We start from the raw sequence: 20679 nt of genomic DNA, 5'->3' as shown, positions 1-20679 counted from the left end.
TAAAACGATGTTCTCTAAAATTATGTTGCGTTCAGTTGAGATTATGTATGTAGAGCCCTCGGCATACTGCCTGGTAACCCTCAACACACATTAGCTCCACAAAAAAAGGAATGAATCAAAGTAATGCTAGAAGCTTTATCAGTCTAATTTTTTCTTCTTCATTTAAATTTATAAATAGATGTTTCTTTTCTTTTATTTCTATTTCTAATAATATAAAAAAACTGATTTTGAATTAGCACTTGCCCTAAAATAGTTCTGAAAAACAAGCACTATTTCATCTACTATTATCAATTAGATGCCTATTGTCAAAAACATACACATTCTGGTTTTGGGCCCAATTTTCATTACTAGCAGTTTCAGCCACCAAAAAAATTTTATATTCTCCCAATACCTTCAAAAAATCCTCCCAATTAAACATGATGATTTGTAGAAACATACTCTAAAGTAATAAATCCATGACCTCTGTTAATTGTTGTAACACTCAGAGTAATACTATCCATTACTGTATATCTACATCTGTATCACCAACTAATTACATAAATGGAAATATGGTTTTAAAGTTGGTTAATACTTGGGATGTGTGCCAGTTTGAATATATTGTGTCCCCCAAATGCCATTATGTCTGATGTAATCTTGTGTGGGCAGATGTTATCAGCGTTGATTAGATTGAGACATCATCAGTGTTCATTAGATTGAGTGTTTCTGTGGAGATGTGCCCCACCCAACTGTGGATGATGACTAACTGGATAATTTCCATGGAGTGTTGGCCCACCCACTGGGTGGGCCTTGATCAGTGGAGCCATATAAATGGGCTGACTAACAGAAGGAACTTAGTGCAGCTGCAGCTGTGAGTGACGTTTTGAAGAGAACTACAGCCAAGAGGGACGTCCTGGGAGAAAGCCATTGTGAAACCAGAACTTTGGAGCAGACACCAGCCACGTGCCTTCCCAGCTAACAGAGGTTTTCCGGACACCATTGGCCATCCTCTAGTGAAGGTACCCAACTGCTTGGACACTTTATGGCCTTAAGACTGTAACTTTGTAACCAAATAAACCCCCTTTATAAAAGCCGATCCATTTCTGGTGTTTTGCATTCTGGCAGCATTAGCAAACTAGAACAGGATGCTTAGGAAAATGATTAAGAACTCCTAAACTGATCACCTTGCCATGGCATTGGATAAAAAAAAAATGACCAAGAGTAACGTCATACACACGTTTTACACTGTATAATGTCCTTTCATCCAAACCAGATTATCTCATCGTTACAACAGTAAAGCACACAGGGTCTAATTAGCTCTAGTTCATATGTGAGGATACTGAAGCTTATCACTGACAAGTTCTCAAGGATTATTAGCACTATTTGACTTCCAGATTAAGGCTTCTCCTAGAGTTAAAGAAGCACCAATGGATCAGGAATACACAATGACTAGCACAAGTTATCAACAGCACCCTAGCTTGCTGCTTTTATTTAACGTAGAAAGCTACCTCTAATTTTAAACCTCAGTGAAAAATAAGCACTATTAAGGAATCTAAAATTTTACTCAAAACTATCAAACATTTTTCATGTAATAAAATGTCTGATACATGAGTAAAATGTAATAAGGATAAAAAAGCTGCTTTATTGGTAATGAGAATGTTATCCACCCTGTTGCCATCTATCAGCACTGTCTCTAAAGTACCATAATATGACCATATGGAAACACTGCATAATAATAATAGCTATTACTTATTAATCTTATACAATGAAATAGGTTATTCTGTGTAGCCTAACTTAAGCAAAAGACCCAAAGAAGTTAAATAATTTGTTCAAGAACACATAACTAAATACATTTTTCCTTCACTATTAATTTAATTAAGAGGTGGTCTTTTTTTCTTGAGTTACCCATACCTAACAAATCTGGTCATATTAGTTTACAAAAGTAACCCTTTTTTGAGGTATGAATATGGTAAGAGCTGAAAAATTACTTCACTTAACTTTTCCTTCTTTCAAGTTGCTAAATTTAAATTTTCTTGAAATTTCCCTTCTCTATTTTATGACCTTCTGTATCACTACATTCTGCCTCTCTTCTTTAACATCCCCACTGAAGTTACTCTACTGAAGATTACCAAAAACCTTCTCATAGTCCACTGAAATATGCACTTCAAGTACTCATCCTATTTAACTTTACAATTTATCTCTAATGATTATCTTTTGCTATCATAGTTTCTGAGATCCTACAGCCCTAAAATGTCTCAACCTTTCATTATTCTATCACTTTCACCAAACCATTAAAAAAAGGAAAGAAAAGGAGCATATAATTGTACACAACATCAGATGAGTTACACATACACTTTGTGTAAAAAAGAATTTCTCAAAATTTTATATTGTACTGACAGCATATTAAAAAATCTCATGCTTCCCATAACTTCAATTAACACCACTACACAGAAAATTCCTAAATCTTTATATATGGCCTTGTACATTTTCAGTGCTTATGAGTCAGAGCAATGTAAACGTTCCATTTCTAAACCTAAAAATTTGGCCTAGACCAAATTCATTATACCTCCACTGCCCTCTACAACACACATACTTATCTACTCACTTCCACTCCCTAAGTCTTCCTTTGTCTCATGTTTCTTATTAACAGCATTATTATCCTCTAGGTAAGTCTAACTTATAAGTCCAATTTTATATACCCCCTTTTATTTATTCAAATTACACCCATTCAGTAGCTCAATCCTACTTATTCTAAAACTTCACTGTCTTTCCTATCCATTCCTTCTTTGTGCAGGTATCTTTACATTGCAGGTGTCTTTACACAGACACCAACTTTTCACTTAACCTATACTGTAATGAACTCATCCGTACTACTCATCTTATTTCACATTCATTTCTGACACTGACACCAGAACTACGCTGCCAAAACACATGTCTTCAATAGCTCTTCAGTGCCTGGGGAGAAAAGGCCAATTGCCTGTGCCTATCTTTCACAGCACTCTACAATCTAGCCCCAAAGTGCATTTAAGTTTTGCCTCCCTTAACATTTCCCATTTACTAGTCTTTGCTCTAGAGTTCAAAGTTGCCATTCTTAACACCAATATGTTACCTGATCCTGCTTTGCCCACAAATTAGAATTATTCTTTCAAACATAAACACTGAAATCTTAAAAGTGTTTCTTCAGGCCCTACTTGAATTGCCCTCTACTATAATACAAATTAGGTGTATACCTGAAGGCTTACAATAGGACGGTTATAATTCCTGGGGTCAGGCAGCCTTACTCATCTCTGTATTGCACAAAAAAATCTAGCAAAACAAAACAAAACACACACACCAAAACCCTCATCTACTCAAAATCCTTTAAAAAAAGGGGGGGTGGGGGGTAAGATGGCGGCATGGAGAGGAGTGGAAGTTAGTCTCCCTGGAACAACTAATAAACAACCAGGAACAACTAGTAAACAATCTGGAATAACTGCTGGGGGACAAACATGACTGTCCACACATTGTGCCCCAACCTGGATTGGGAGGAATGCCTGAGATCACAGCATAAAACCTGAAAGTAAACATCGCAGACCTGCGCTGAGAGCCCCTCCCACACGGCAGGCGCAATAGCAAAACCTCACTGTGATAGAGAGCGGCACTTTCTGAACAAGTGAATATACCTCAGTCTAGCTCCAACTGGGGTTTTGATTAACAAACATGGACTGCTCAACACAAGCTACAAATCCCCAACAAGCAGAGGCTTTTAGTGATGACTGATCTTAAAGAGCTGGTGGACTTCTCTGTGCCGGGAGGGGGAGCCCAGAGGACCGGGTGCTATCCCTGGCTGGTGGATGAAGCTGGGGGGACCGTGGACAGGCCATGAAAGGGGGCTTTCGGTCCCTCTTTCTCTGTCTCAACCTGGGCGGCTCAGTGGAGAAAACCACAGCCATTCTCAGTTTGCAGCTCTCTAACCTATACAAGGGTGGAGATAGCAGAGTCAGAGAAACAAAGAGCCTATTTAAATGCAAATGAAAACTCCTTAAGGGGTTTATCTTCCCTAAGAGGAAGGAGGTGGTGCACAGCCCTACTACTGGGGTCCCTTTCACAACCAGACCCCAGAGCCTGGGGGAAACAGCCAAAACAGAAACAAAGGACTGAGGGGGCCACACCCCCTTACACCAGTCAGGAGCTACAGGCTGACAGGCACCACCTGCTGGGCAGTTAGGAAATGCACAGCGGCTTGAGGCCTCTCCAGGTGTGTAAATCTTCTAAGACACACCCTCAGGGAGACCTGATACTGAATATTGCCCCCTTTTGAGATCTGAGCCCATTCTGGACTGGGAATACCTGATTGGGGTAACCAAGGAAATCAGATGCCTAGACAACATAAAACTACAACCTACACTAAGAAAAACAAAGTTATGGCCAGTCAAAGGAAAAAACTTACACTTCAACTGAGATACAGGAATTGAAACAATTAATGCTAAATCAATTCAAAAAGTTTAGGGAAGATACAGCAAAAGAGATGAAGTGTATAATGAAAACACTGGGCGAATATAAGGTAGAAATCAAAAGTTCAAAAAAACAACTGGCAGACTCTATGGAAATGAAAGGCACAACACAACAGATAAAAGACACAATGGCAACAAACAACAGCATATCTCAAGAGGCAGAAGAAAACACTCAGGAACTGGAGAACAAGACACCTGACATCCTACACACAAAAGAACAGATAGGAAAAAGAATGGAAAAAATATGAGCAACATCTCAGGGAACTGAATGACAACATGAAATGTATGAATGTACGTGTCATGGGGGGGGGGGTCCCAGAAGAAGAGAAGGGAAAAGGGGCAGAAGCAATAATAGAGGAAATAATCAATGAAAACTTCCCATCTCCTATGAAAGACATAAAATTACAGATCCAAGAAGCGCAGCGTACTCTAAACAGAATAGACCTGAATAGGCCTATGCCAAGACACTTAATAATCAGATTATCAAACGTCAAAGACAAAGAGAGAATCCTGAAAGCAGCAAGAGAAAAGCAATCCATCACATACAAAGGATGCTTGAGAAGACCATGTGCGGATTTCTCAATAGAAACAATGAAGGCAAGAAAGAAGTGGTGTGATATATTTAAGATACTGAAAGAGAAAAACTGCCAACCAAGAATCCTGTATCTGGCAAAACTGTCCTTCAAATATGAGGGAGAGTTGAAAATATTCTCTGATAAACAGACAATGACAGAGTTTGTGAACAAGATACCTGCTCTATGATAAGGGAGCACTACAGACAGACAGGAAAAGACAGTAGAGGTTGGAACACAATCTTAAGTGATGGTAGCACAGCAATGTAAGGACACTGAACAAAGACGACTCACTATGAGTATGGTTGAAAGAGGAAGTTAGGAGCATGTGGGACACCAGAAGGAAAGAGAAAAGATAAAGACTGGGACTGTGTAACTCAGTGAAACCTAGAGTGCTCAACAATTGTGATAAAATGTACAAATATGTTTTTACATGAGGGAGAACAAATGAATGTCAACCTTGCAAGGTGTTTAAGATAGGGTGGTATTGGGAGAAAAATATAATCAATGCAAACTAGAGACTATAATTAACAGAAACTTGTATTATGCTTCCTTTAATGTAACAATGGCAATATATCAAAGCTAAATACATATAAGAGGGGGACATAAGGGAGGGGGATGGGATTCTTGGCATTGGTGATGTTGTCTGACTGTTTATTCTACTCTAGTTTAATGCTATCATTCCTTTTGTTGCCTCCTAGCTTTCATGTTTTGTTTTGTTTTGTTCTCCTTCTTTTGTCTCTCTACCTTTTTTGACTCTTCCTCCTCCTTTGTGGAAGAAATGGAGGTGTCCTTATATAGATAGTGGTGAGGGTTGTGAATACATAAATACATGACTATACAGGGAACCATCGATTGTTTACTTAGGATGGAATAAATGGTATATGAACAAAAACATCTTAAAAAAAATGGGTTGATGAAGATACCTTGAGGGCACTATATTGAGTGAAATAAGTCAGACACATAAGGACAAATATTACAGGGTCTCACTGATATGAACTAATTATATAATATGTAAATCCATAGACATGAAACATAAGTTACCAGGATACAGAACGTGGCTAAAGAATGGGGAGCGGTTGCTTATTATGAGCAGAATGTTCAACTAGGCTGAACTCAAGTGTCTGAAATTGGACAGAGGTGTCGGTAGCATGTTATTGTGAGAATAATTAACAGTGCTGAATGGTGTGTGAATATGGTGGAAAGGGGAAGCTCAGAGTCACTTATGTCATGAAAAGGAAAGTCAGAGGTTAAAAGATGGGAATGTATAAAATAGTGAATCCTGTGGTGGGCAATGTCCGTGATTAACTATACAAATATTAGAAATCTCTTTCATTAATTAGAACAAATGTATGACACTATAACCAGAAGTTCATAATAGAGGGGCATATAGGGAGAAAAGTATACCTATTGCAAATTACAGACTACAGTTATACAGTTAGTAGTATTTTAACATTCTTTCATCAACAGTAACAAATGTTCTCTACCAATACTATGAGTCAATAATGGGGGGTGATGATGGTGGTTAGGGGTATGGGAGGATTTAAGGTTCCTTTTTTTTTTTTTTTTTTTTTTGTCTTTATTTCTTTTCTGGAGTAATGAAAATGTTCTAAAAATTAAAAAAAAAATTAACTGTGGTGATGGATGCATAGCTGTATGATGGTACCATGGGCAACTGATTGTACACTTTGGATCTTTGGATATGTATGGAGTGTGAACAATCTCAATTAAAAAAAAAGGGATTAAAAATTGAAATTATTTTCATAATGACTGAAACCTCTTTATAAAGGAATACATCTTTTACTGATGTATATTCTTATATCACATAGTTTCAAGTTACAGAAAACAGAGATATAGATCATTATTTTATGTTAGGAAGAGTTCTTAATCATTAAGAATGCATATGGGAACAATTAAGGCAAGAAGTGGTTATAATGATTCTGTTTTATCCAAATGTAAATCACATGTTTAGCCTAACAAAAATCAAGGTAAATTTTTGTTTAGAGGGTAAACTAGGAGAAACTCAAATATTTTAATTATATATATTAAGGAATTTTTCATAGGAACACAAAATTGGTAGTAAAGATAACATTAAATTATTTGGACATTTTAGCACTTAGGCAAAACCACAATAATAACTAAATGTATCATTAAGTTATTTAATTCCATATATAATCATGAAGCATTGTCAACAGGATTGAAATAACCTGAGCTCAAATATCAAAAATATACTCCACCACAAAATTCTAAACTCCTTTCTGTAGGAGATTCCCATACCTGCAACACTGAATACTATCTACTGCTACTTGGTAATTAGCATAGATTTTAATTCTAGACTATGAGAGTTCAGCAAACTCTAGAAAAAGAGAAAGATATTACAGCTTTAAATTGATTTTATCTCACAACTACTTACAAGTAGGTAGAAGAAAACTGAACAAACAGAACAGGCAAATTTTCACAAAATTATGAATTTCAATAGTCTACAGGGGTAGAAAGCCCACTGATGGACTTTCAAACTACTTATTGAGTGCATAATCTGTGCCAGGGAATACAGTGATGAACAAGACAGGTTTGGCCCTAGCCTTCAGAGCTCACGTCTAAAGGGAAGACCATAATTACCAAAACAAGTATTTATTTTTATGTCACATGCTACAAATGAAAAGCAGGGGTGAGGACATGGGGACAGTACAAGATACGCTCTGAGAAAATGACTCTAAAATCGAGACCAGATTAATAAGTACAAAGCAGCCAGGTGAGGATGGAGAGTAGTCCTACAGAAAGAGAAGTGAGCTGCAATTGGGATTGAGAGGAAGGGGAAAGGGAAGGCACTGTTACATCCTCCCCCACTGTGAATAAATTAGCAAAAATAATTCTGGTTGTAAGCTGGATAACATATTTCCAGGGAATTTCAGGGAGGTAGGCAATATGGGACCGAGATAAATTCAGAGATTAGTACTTTCCCATGATCACAACAGAGGGGTTTCTATCAGTTTATTTCTGTGGTTACTAAGGAATAGGGCTACACTTTGCTTGTCATATGCAATATAATAAATATAGCATATAATAAAATATAAATGAAAATAAAAAGTAAAATATATAAAATTTATCTCCATGTATGTGTATCTAAATGTAAAGTTATACTTGTAAAACTTTTCTAGTCATACCTTGATTATGTATTGGCAACAGCTGTGATGGAGGTGGAGGCTGTGGTAGTGGAGCTGGCTGAGTAGTTGCAGGACTAAGTACAGCAGTAAACAAGTCTTCAACATCCTTTCCTCCAAGCTCTATGAGATCAAACAGTAATAGTAATAAGATTAAAAGGCTATTGGGCCATAGTATAAGTAATACCATTATACCATTTTCATAACCTAAAAAATCAGAACATACATACCTGGAATTTTATATAACTTCCCAAGAATTGCCCCTAGGATAAAATAAAGAAACAGAAATATTAACAACTACCATTTCAATATACTAATATAAAATAGCATTTAATACAGAAATTAAAAGAACAGAAGTTAAATTATAAATAAGCATGCAGAAATCTTTGAAAGTCATATTTACTCATGTCTTTTAGAAAGCCTAGATGTAGGGCAAATATTTTACCATCTGTGACCATTTTGTCTAGTTCAGGACTGAGGATTCCATCTAGTTGTTCTTCACTTAATGGCCGTGAACTCTGATTGACATTGGGCTGAGGCAAAGAGGAAGGATCATCAGCGACAGGACCAATATCTATCCCAGCTAAAGAAGCAAGGTAAATTATAGATTAAAAAGTGAATTTAGAATATGCATGCAAAAATACCTAAAACTGTTTATCTGCATTAATATACAATATGTTTAAAATAGAGCAATGAAAAACCTGTACTTCTCAACTAATCAGGATTCTAAAATCAATCTGTATAGCCAAGCCAATCAGTAGAAATTAGGTCCAACGTATTTGTAAGCATAGCTGCTATTTAAAGTTATGTTAAGCATATTTTCCGAGGAACATAAGAACATATTTAAAATTGCCAATATTCACAAAAGATAATCACCAGACTATTAATATAAGAGTCTACAAGTACTCAATATACAAATATTGGATTTAACTTGAAAAATAACAGCACCAAATATGCAGTTCAATTATCAAATGTAATATGAAACAGAAGAGAGAAGAGCCACATAAATTAATGAAAAACTCTAAAATTCTCTATGAATGTTTAGTATCCATTATCCTTTATGAACAATTTCAATTACAGATTACATTTTAAAAATAGTCCATATTCACAAATTGATTTAGATTGTTTATGACATTTTAACGTGCTTTATCTCTCATACAAATTGGTGTTTTATGCAAGAATCACATGTAAATGAGACCTCTGATCTACTTTTTTCATGCTTTCTAAATATTATTACTATTAAAAAGTAAAAAAATTTACTCTGCTCTCAACTGATTTTACATTAGGAACATTCATGTAATATAAATTATATATTAGCATAAAACCATTCATTAAAAAAAAAACCAAACTACTGAGAAAGTCATTCAAAGCAGAGTATACCTGTGCTATGCTTTAGCCACACACAAAAAGGGTAAAGCAAAGTATGGATTAGTGACAAAATAGCACTACTAACACATGCATGCACCTACAGGTTGTTTCAGCTGAAATCACTATAATAAAGAACCACTACTTCTAGTCAGCGGTCATCCATTCCTCAGTTTCTTACCAAATGGAAAAGGTGAGCTCTCAACCTGGAAAGTGCATAAATCAAGACCTACAAGACCCAAACCAAATAAAATGGATGATTACCAAAGGAACAAGAAGTGACAGGAAACGCAAACAAAAGAAGAAACAAGATACAGCAAGACCATAAGACTTAAAATATGATGCAATTGGAAAGACAGAAATCAACTAACTTGTTACTTCCCCTCCTAAAGCAGGAAAGCTGAGGTACACCAAATAAAATGGTGAGAAGTTCTTGGACCAAAAAACCCAACAAACCAGGAGACCTCAGTAACTGGCAAACAGACAAAAGACTAAATCTGTTACACATACACACACTTCTCACTCATATCACAAAACAGCAAATAGCATTCATACATACCTGAATGATCCACAGATTTTGCTAGGTCATCTGAAATTATTCCAAGAATATCATCATCTGTGTTTAAGACTTCTGAAAGATCAGCTAATGGGTCATCAGCAGCACCTACACATAGTAAATAAAATTCTTAAAATTACGGTATTTTCCTAGACATAAATTCTGTGATACCTTCACTCATTCAACCATTCACTAAATACCTAGAGTACAGCAGACACTAGGTAAGTGCTAGAATCATAAAACTTAGATTAGTACTTCTGAAGTCAGGAATTTTTCACAGAAAAGGCATGCCAATGTTTTGAATAACAAAAACATATTAAAATTATTTAAATTACTTGCTTCCTGACTAATGCAGACTGAGTTCTATACCCCAGAAAAAACATGTTCTTAATCTTAATCCATTATAAGTAGAACCTTTTGAAGAAGTTATTTTTAGTTAAGGTGGCCCAACTGAATGAAGTTGGGCCTTAATCCCATTACTGGTGGCTTTATGAAGAGAATGCCACATGGAGGAGTAGAAGCTGGAAGGAAAGTCAAGGAACCCAAGGACACTGGCCGGCCAGAATGCTACTGACCCTGGGAGGAAGCAAGCCTCCAGTCTCCAAAACCATGAGCAAATAAATTTCTGTTGCTTAAGCCAAACCAGTTTGTGACATTTGTGATCACAGCCTAGCAAAACTAAGACAGTGACAATAAAATAGAATTTAAAATAAAGACTTACAGGCAATAAAAGGGAAACAGAATACTATAAGAAACAAAGTGAAAAAAAAATTATTAAGAAAGTGGCATCTCTGAAAATGGCAACTAGAAAATAAAATACAGAACAAATTAGATAAAATATTAAAGAAAATATTATGGTTTAGCAATTCCTTTTGAAGTATAAGCTAGGTACCAATGAGTTAGATGCTTGATTGCAGCTCTGTTCTTAATACTCACTACTCATTTACTTATTTATTCTAAAAGTATTTGAGTACCCACAGAAATATGCCTGAGGATTATGTATCAGGCATTGGTCCAGCCACTGGGAATACAGCACTGACTAAAACAAAGTGCCTGCCCTCACAGACAGAGCTTGCTTGCTCAGAGGGAATGAGACAGTATCTAAATGATGTTGGTATAAGTGCTATAAAGAATACAAAGTAAGGAAAAGGAAAAAATAAGCTATGGGGATATTGTATAGATAAGGAGGTCACAGAATATCTTTTTAGCAGATGATTATGCATAAATCTAAATGAAATGAGGGAGTAAGATGCATACAGATGGAGACAACACACCAGGAAACAGGAAAAGCAGGTGTAAACGCCCTGAGGCAGGAAGGACAGGAGGCCAATGTGGTTGCAGTAATAAAGGGAGAAGAGTGGTAGGAAATAAAAGGCAGTTAGGAGAAGATTATGTTCAGTTGTATAAGACATGGTGAAGATTGGGCATAAAGTATAAGGGGCGTTACTGGAAGGCTGAAAGCCAGGAGAAAATATGATTTATATTTTAAAGGGAACACACTGGCTGCCATGTGTAGAACAGAATAGGGAGCAGGGAGGTGAGATGGGAATGGGCAAGACTAGAAAGCCTGGAGACCAGTTAGAAGTCTGCGGTATTTAAGCAAGAGGTGAGGATAATTTGTACTATGGTGGTAGGGAAAGTTCAGACAAAAACTGATTTACTTTGGGATGTATTTAGAAAGTAGAGACATTTGTGGATGGATTAGCAGTGGAATACAGGAGAAAGAGAAATCAAGGAAGACTCCAAAGTTTTCTGACTTAATCAAGTAGGTATAGTGGAATTCCTATCTAGGCTAGTTTTAGTAATTATATTTGTCATTCAGTTAAGGAATATCTGAAAGTTTCAATTAATCTGAAGTATATTTTTACTTAAAAAAGAATGTAAATAATACCCCAGATCCTAGATCAAGTGTCTCTTTGAAATACATAGTCTTGTTCCATTTAAAGTACATTGCTCAAATAGAATCCATACATAAGAACATGACGATTTTTCAAATTGAAAATTAATGCAATTTTGTAATGCCAAAATATTCAGAATTTTTTTTAGAGAAATAAAATTATTCTCTATCTATAGATAAAAGTCCATTTAAAAGAAAAAAAAAAATTCTGGGTCACATTTTCAGGGCTCAATTTGTGTTTTGTGATTTTTTTCCCCAACCAATGGAATTCTACCACACACATTATAACTAACATTTTTAAAAGGAGTATGTCTAAAAAATCTGTCCCTACCTGAAGTGATTTCATATATCTTATCAACCATTCAAACAGATATAAGGGGATATATTAAATTAATTTTTTTATAACAGGCTTTACTTGTTAATTTTCCAAACAAACGCAAGAGTGGTTCAACTACAAACATTACATTCAATTTAGATTTTGAAATAGGTGTTATTCTAATTACTTTATAATAAGACTATTCTCTTCAGCAATTTTATGGAAATAATGAGTTCAAATAATGGGAGAGGGAATAGAAATGATTCACATCAATGGCTTTCTTTTTCTTTCTTTTTTTTTTTTTTTTATCAATGGCTTTCTTAACACAATATGCTTTTTTGGTCAATTTCAGTTCTCTTCCTTATAAAACACAAGAAGAAGTAAATTCTATTTAAATTTTTAAACGACTAGACATTATTTTTATAAGACATCCTTTGAAGGACCCAGAGGTCTTTCATTACACAAGATTTTAACAACCTATCAACATGGATAAGAGCAGGTAAATACCAAAATGAGAACTAAAGTAAAAGTAAAACCATCTATTAAAGACTGAACAAACAAAAAGCATGGTCTTCAGTCAAGTGTTTTCCTCATTACCAACAGTGAGGTAGACAAGACAGGCATATATATGTGTGTGTGGGTGTGCAAGAGGGGAATAATTCTTCTAATCACTTCAAGAAGTCAAAATCCAAAAGTCTGTATTTCAAAAAAGGGTAATGCCAAGTTAAAGAAACTATAACTACTTAAACATCAAATGTAATTTTTCAGTGGGAGTTTTCCTTAAAAATTTTTTCCAAAAGGGTTTATAAAATTAACTTTAATAAATGTACTCAACGGTAAAAGGGAGGTTTGTCAGAAGAACATAAATGTATAACTGATAATCCCATAAAATCCATGAGGAAAGAGACCATGATCACAACTCGTATTGCTAATAGTTAAAGTCTTTTTTACATTAATATTACCTTATGAAGATACCAAAGTTCTCACACCTTTCCCTGATTCTAAATAGTTTCCTTATTCTCACCCAGGGGTGATTTTGCCCAACTAGGAGCATTTGACAACATCTGGAGACACTTTTAATGCTTGTAACGTCATGCGGTCAGAGATGTTGCTAATCATCCTACAATGCATAGGACAGTCCCCTACTCCCAACAAAAAATTATCTTGTCCAAAGTGTCAATGCAAGGGTGTGAAACCATGATAGAGGGTAATATATTTCATAGCATTAACATAGTTTGTTGGCCAGTTCCCAACTACAGTATTCTTATTTTCCTTTCTTTTGAATTTTTTAGGATATTTAATTAACAAAAATCTAACTCACTAAGTCCAAGATTCTTACATATACGACTCATCAATCATGGCCAAATTATACCCCTTTAAATTGCTCTAAACAAAGTGTAAATTGTATGTTTTCCTTCACAACTCTTGATTTTGGTGATGATTATATACGTACATTGGTTTGCCAAACCTTACAGAACTATGCACTTAAAAGAGTTGCATTTACTGAGTTTAAGGTATAGTTTAATAAAGCTGATTTTAAAAAAGGCAAATGAGGACACATTAAAGCATTTCAAAGGTTTAATTATAAGGAAGATGAATGTCATATGATAAAGAAAACATTTGTGAATTATGCCCAATACCTTGAGTTCCAGGTTTTGCTGAAGTTGAGGATGAGCTAAGTAGTGGATCTAAGGAAGGTTCCAAGAAATGTGTGTTCATGTTTGTTTTACATGAAAACTGAGCTGCATCTTCTGATAGATTATCTAAACTAAGCTTGTTCTGTCTACTTGCATCTAGAAGATCTTTTCCAAAGAAAGCTTCCTAGGTGAAAATAAGCACATATAAAAATTAACTTAGTTTTAGTTATAAAATTCTAAAAATATATCATTGTTTAACAATAAGAAATAACAGAAAAATTTTATATTTAATAACATTGATGATTAATAACTATAGAAAGGTACTGTAAATTCTTTCATATAGATACTTCATATTTTAAAATTGAGGGTTTTTTGGTAACTTTACTAAATACAAATACAGTTATGCAAATAAAACCACACAATTATGTTTGGTTTGTTTGTATCTAACAACTGCTGTACAATAATTCAATTTCAGGAGGTTAAACTACAATTAAATTTAAAAGTTAGTAGATCTACAATACTATTGGCACCTTAATTCATGTTATAAGCAATAATAAAGCTTCATAATTATTATTAATATTTACAGATAACTTGCAGAGACTACCACAAGGGTTCAACTGACAGCTTTAACATTTAATATTTCAGATAGATTTAGTAATCTCATTGACTGATATAACTACATTGAAGACTTTTAACTCTTTGAAAGATGGTTTTTATAGTCATTTCAATCATATTATGTGTGAAACATTTACTGCTATCAAAGGCTTTGACTTTAATTCATTTACTCATATTATTTTCTTTACTCAAGAGACTAGTGGTTTCAAGCAGGGTTTCATTAAATTCCAGGATCTTTCCAAACTTCTCAAAAATCATCAAAAAACAACAAAGAGGAAACTTCCTTTGCTTACTTTAACCAGCAAAATGTCTGAATCTGCTTTCTATAATATGGTCTTTCTTGAAAAATGTATCCCTTGTATAGAACAATTTTGCAGCAGTATTAAACATTTAACACATTCTTGCAAGAAAAATATACACAAAAAACTTTACTGCAACATTTTTTATGTGAGTAAAAATAGCCTCAATTATCTTCAATGAGCACTTGACTAAATAAATTAGACACCCATACTATAAAATATAATATAGCAATTTTCAAAAAGGAGGTAGAGCTATGCTGTCAAAGAAAAGCTGTAAGCTTATTAAAACAGCAAGTTAAATTACATGTCTAGCAAAGTATAAAATGCAAACCAAGACTAAGTTATAAAAAGCAATAAAAAAAATTCTGAAAGGATAAACATCAAACTGTTATCAATGTTAACTTCTTTAAAGGAATTTAGGGGGAGGATAAAGGGTATTGATGGGGGTGATGATATGTTTGATTTGAAATTTTCACATTTGTTAAGTAAACAAGTTGCTTCACCAAGGAAAAGAAACTCAAAAATCCGAAAGATAGAGCACTGGGTAGAAGGTGGCTTTGCTCCTTAATACCAGCAATGATTTTATCATTAGGAAAATGCTAAGTAGCAGACAGCATCTTAGAACTTCAGAGATCATTTACTTAATATCTTCAACTGAAATTTGAGAAATCTGAGAACAACTCTTAGCAAGAATTTCAAATGATTCATGATGTCTTTACTGATGTTAAACAAAAACTACAGCATTTTTAATTAATTTGGTGGATTTTCATTCCCAGTAATAAACATACAGAAGTGACTCCACTTACTAATTTCATTAGTGACCCCTAAAACCAACAGGAGACTGTGAAGTTACCGTAAGTAGCTTAAAGTCACATGCGCATCACTAGATATTCATAGTTAGCATAAACATTTCTAGTGGATATATTACACAATCATTTAAAGTTTATCTTGACATTGTTACGGTGAACAAAGAAAAATGGCAAAAGTATTACTGAATTCCTAAAGGTTTTTTGGTCACAATTATTCCTCTAATCAATGGAAAAAAGTGTAGCTGTTATTATGAGTTGTCCAAGAAATTGTACCATTACAAAGGCTTCCCTAACAAAAAAGAAAAAAAGAAAAAGTTGGATACTATTGATGTGCATCAGAGGAAAAAATTCAGCTCAGTAGACTACAATAATAGCAGAAAGTAGCAGATCAGATCCAATACTTTAATTTTAAAGCTCTCCGCCAAAATATGAAACCATGTTTTCATATTTTCATAAACTGCTAAAGAACGTTTCATAAATATATGATTACAGAAAGACCATTAGGAGAAGGGGCAGACCATCCTCTCAACACTCTCAAAAAGACCATTAAGATGGGAGGTGAAGGGAATAGGACAAAAAATAAAAAATAAAAACACAATTAAAAGATATTCCAAAACAAATGGGTGTATTACCTGACCAATAAAATTACTAAAGAAAAAAAATGGTACAAGGTTAGAATTAGTACTTGGAAATAAGTACATTTTATTAAAGACATAAAATGTAAAGCACAGTTAGGCACTTTACATACATAAAACTTATCTTTCAACATTTCTGTGCAGTAGTACAAGTAGAAGAAAATCATAATAGGACTTGGGGTTAGGGAGTACATGGGTTTGACTGGTTTAGAGGAATGACCTTTTCCCACCCCAAAGTACTCTTCATATAAAACTGAAAGACTTCTTGTTAGTGTCTTAGAGAATACTTAGAATGAACAGTTAGAATAAAAAGAAAAACTGAAATAAAAACTTTGTGGAAAGAATCAAAGCACAAAAAAGATAAATGTTATTTTTTATGGCTACTGGAAAGCAAAAATAGCAATTATGACAACTAAATAATAACAAGTAAAACAGTAACAAAACAAATCTCTTTTTCAAAGCTCAATATATTATTTTACATTTCCTTAATTAACTAAAAAATATAATGTAAAGAAAATATTACTTGTAAATAGGCAGGGAAAGTTTCTTCAAGCTTATTTTTCCTTTTGCGGTATCTCTTCTTTATTTTTTCAGTGCTTTCAGTAACAGAAGCAGATTCATCAACTAGAGTATCTGGTAACTGCTCACTCCACCCTAAAATAACAATCATATTTATAAATATGTGGCATTTAAAAGTTTTAGACAAATCTACCAAACGTTTACCAACATATACACAGTTCCATAAAAACAAGCAGGCTTTCTCAGAAAAGGTTCTTATAGCAAGGTTATCAGTAAGTTTTAAATATCATAAACATTTCATTTCATGCATACTTGGTATTTATTAACATATGATTCCTATTGTTTCTTTATCAGTATATTCTTACATAGCAGAAACTATTTTTTTATTTGTACATCTAATTACCATCATTGACCACTCTAGGTTTCACTAAATTACACAGTCCCAGTCTTTATGCAGAAACTTTTTTTAATTCAATAATTTTCTAAAAATTAAAAACATAAAAATACCCAATGCTCATGAATATGGGGAAACTGTAACTCACACACTACTGAAAGGAATTTAGCAGGTACAACCTTTTCTTAAAACAAAAGTCTTTAAAAAATGTTTGACCTTCAATCCAGCAATTCCTGGTTCAGGAATTTACTACAAATTAGATATTTTAGTTTATATACATTGTGATAATAAATATATACCTATGAATATAAAAAAGGCAATCTTAAAATGAGAGAAATGAAAATAAGATTTGGGACTATGAAATTGGCAAAGAAACACATATACTACTTAAAGCAGACGAATGAGCAAATCAAATCAATACTGTCACATGCTTCTTAACGGGAACACAAACGGCATATTCCTTCTGAAAATCAATGTGACACTTCTGTCACCAGACTACGTAAGACTGACTCTTCTTCAGAACAACAAATAAAAATACTGCATAAACTTTTTTTTCTGTAATATTTTTAAATGCACAAGTAAGCTAGCCATAAAGTAAAAAATCCCCAAAGACCAATAGACAAGGTAAAGCACGAACTAGAGAAGTAAGGAAAGAACTAAAACTGTCTGAAATTTGCTGAAATCTAGTGACCTTGAACTCTAGTTTTCAGAGTCTTATGAGGCACCTTGCATAAAGTGCAAGATGGTTGATTTAACAAGAAATACACCCCATTCCCTTCCCCCAAATCCATTCATTTGCCTTCCCCTGCCCCTCTCTAACACCAAGAGCAAAGAAAAGTGCTTGTCATGAATTTGGTGCTGGGTGGAAGGCAAAAATGAAAATCTTCTCTGAGAATTCAAAAACTCCACATAGACCTAAAGCCATAAACCTGAATTCATACAACGAGGGTGGACTTAAAAACTTCAACATAAGAATTAGCTTAAAGAAATCCTGGGCTGGTAGCACCCATGCTCCTGACAGTAACATGCAAATCTTCTCTAGAAGAACCTACCTTTAATTTAAACCTCAAACAATTCAAACAGAGAAAATTCCAAAGAATATATATATATGCCCAGAGTAAAAATAAATAAAAATAACAAACTATGTATCTTTATCTACCTACTTCACAAAACACATAATGAAATAAATGAAGCACTAGAATACAGAGCCAGTGGATACAAAGAATACACTCAGACATGCAGAGACTTCAGATATTTTATATTCTACATTAATTACATCCTCAAAGAAATAAAACGACTGAAAATATAAGTAAGGAAGAAGCTGTAGAAAAAACTAGAACGTGTTCAAAAGTACTAAAAAGCCAGAAGAAGAAAAAAATTATGTAAGAAATTAAAAACTCAATGGGTAAGTTTGGATGAACTACAGATGAAGGAAAAAAGTACTGAACTAAAAGACCTTTAAAAATCATTTGGAGGTCAGAGTAAAGAGAGAAATAGGGAAAACATGAAAAAATAGTTTCATTGAATAAATCAAATTTCATAACTAGGGCACATTTTATCCATAATAAGTGATATGAGAAATGCCTTGAAAACCATGATAGCGCTTCCTTCTTAAAATGTATGATTTTGGACTTCTGTTTATTTAATCTAAGGTCAAAACCCTATCCCCAAGTAATAGAAGAACTATAGTCACAGCATATACTGAAAACGTCTCAATTATCTTCACATTCTAAATTAGAACATTTCAAAATATGTGAAGTATACATATCATGACCACAAAGATTATGAAGTCTTCATTAGAATCAATTCTCAAATTGGCTGAAAAAGGAGTGGTATATCCTTAAATGACAGAAAGGTATGGCTTAGGTAATGATTTAGCTTTTCTTGAAGTTCTAAGGACAAAAGAATATTAATTTGAAGATATGTTTCTAAAGCACTATATAACTTTGTTAAAAATTTTTGGGGTATTGTCACTTTCAACCACACAGCCTAAAAGTTTCAAATTTTATGCTAAGATAAGGAAAGTAAAGACAGACCCTTTGTGAGATGACCAGAAAGTACTTTATATAACTAAGTGATTCTGTTCTTTAAATGTTTATATTTAATATTGGAAAATGGAGAACTTAAAACAAAAAATCTCAGGAATATAATCTATTGAATTTAAATTATAATCTTACCAAACTTAACTTCTGTGTTTCCAGGTATATGAACCCTACAGACATTCAACTGCTTTTATCAAGAATAGGCAGTAAAACTGTGACTGCAAAATTATTTAGGATAGCTCTTTCCAGTCGATATATCATGACAAAGGGTTTTAAGTCAAACAAAATCAGTATCATACCATCATCTCTGCTAGGTAATTGTTCAGAAATAGAGCCTGAGGAATCTTTTCTGATCACAGGTCTTTTGGTTTTTCCTTGCCCAGTTCGACTTCTTTGCCGTACCATAAATCCACCAATACCTATCCAAAAAAGAAACTGGTTAAGCTCATACATTACTAATTTCTCCCTATATATTTTCACAGCTATAAATAGAGAGAAACTGCTTAGCCTTAAATAGTGAGGCATTTTCCAAAATCAATCTGGGCTAATTTAAATCAATAATCTCACATTTTAATGCAAAACAGAAGAATTTGGAAATAAGCAAATAATACAAGTTAAAGCCATTATCTAATCACGTACAAAACAGAAATTAAAATTCACTAGAGTTCAGGAAGACTGCATGCATTTCCTCTTTTACAAAACGTTACAGTAAAAATTAAAGAGCAAATTATGCTTGTTTATTGATTTAACAAAGGGTAAAACACATCATCATTCAAATTTTTTCTACGTTAGCTGAGGGAGGAAAGACATAAGATATTTAAAAATGAAACCAGATGATCCAAACGTTCTGATTAGTATGACTTCAGGGGGATTGTGTCTAGTTATTTCATAATAAAAAGGCCTTCAGACACAAGACACACAGAGATCTGTAGTTAAGAGCATGGAATCTGGATCCAGACTGCTTAGCTTCAAAATCTGGTTACTAAGTTACTTAGGAAAAGTTATTTCACCTCCCAGTGCCACAGTTCCCTCATTGGTAAAATGATTATAATATATAATACCTCCTCATACACTTGTTATGAGAATAAATATATATAAAGTGATTAGAATAGAACCTGGCACACAGTCAACATGAATGCTTTTGCAATTGTGATACAGTTGTCTAACAAAGTACTTTATTATTTAATGGACCAGTCCCTCAATTTGAGGGATGACTGCCATATACGGCAGAGAAAAAACCATTACATAAGTTCCTAGAAGGAATTTACAATTTGGACAGTGTCTGAAAAATTATATGCAATTCCAAAATAATAATTAGGAAAAAACAAAGTTGTTTACATAAAATGATTTGGATGAAACTAATTTTATGTCCTTATAGACATGGCTCATGTAT

The 20679-nt window shown here is 34.0% G+C and overlaps 1 protein-coding gene across 3 annotated transcripts in view; it reads right to left on the bottom strand.

Annotated features, from left to right (window-relative positions):
* KMT2C (lysine methyltransferase 2C) overlaps positions 1-20679 on the bottom strand; it is a 393502-nt gene that overhangs the window by 45269 nt on the left and 327554 nt on the right. For all 3 annotated transcript variants that reach the window (XM_037835765.1, XM_037835764.1, XM_037835766.1), the window contains exons 25-32: positions 19586-19705; positions 16855-16985; positions 13977-14157; positions 10127-10231; positions 9749-9796; positions 8648-8785; positions 8433-8465; positions 8206-8325 (exon numbers count right to left, since the gene is read on the bottom strand). In XM_037835765.1, coding sequence (XP_037691693.1) covers positions 8206-8325; positions 8433-8465; positions 8648-8785; positions 9749-9796; positions 10127-10231; positions 13977-14157; positions 16855-16985; positions 19586-19705 — 876 coding nt within the window. The remainder of the gene's footprint in view (positions 1-8205; positions 8326-8432; positions 8466-8647; positions 8786-9748; positions 9797-10126; positions 10232-13976; positions 14158-16854; positions 16986-19585; positions 19706-20679) is intronic.

The sequence above is a fragment of the Choloepus didactylus genome, chromosome 5, assembly GCF_015220235.1.
Source record: "Choloepus didactylus isolate mChoDid1 chromosome 5, mChoDid1.pri, whole genome shotgun sequence".
NCBI classification, from domain to species: Eukaryota; Metazoa; Chordata; class Mammalia; order Pilosa; family Megalonychidae; genus Choloepus; species Choloepus didactylus.
The sequence above is the reverse complement of the archived record's forward strand: the minus strand, read 5'-3'. Positions and strand labels throughout refer to the sequence as shown.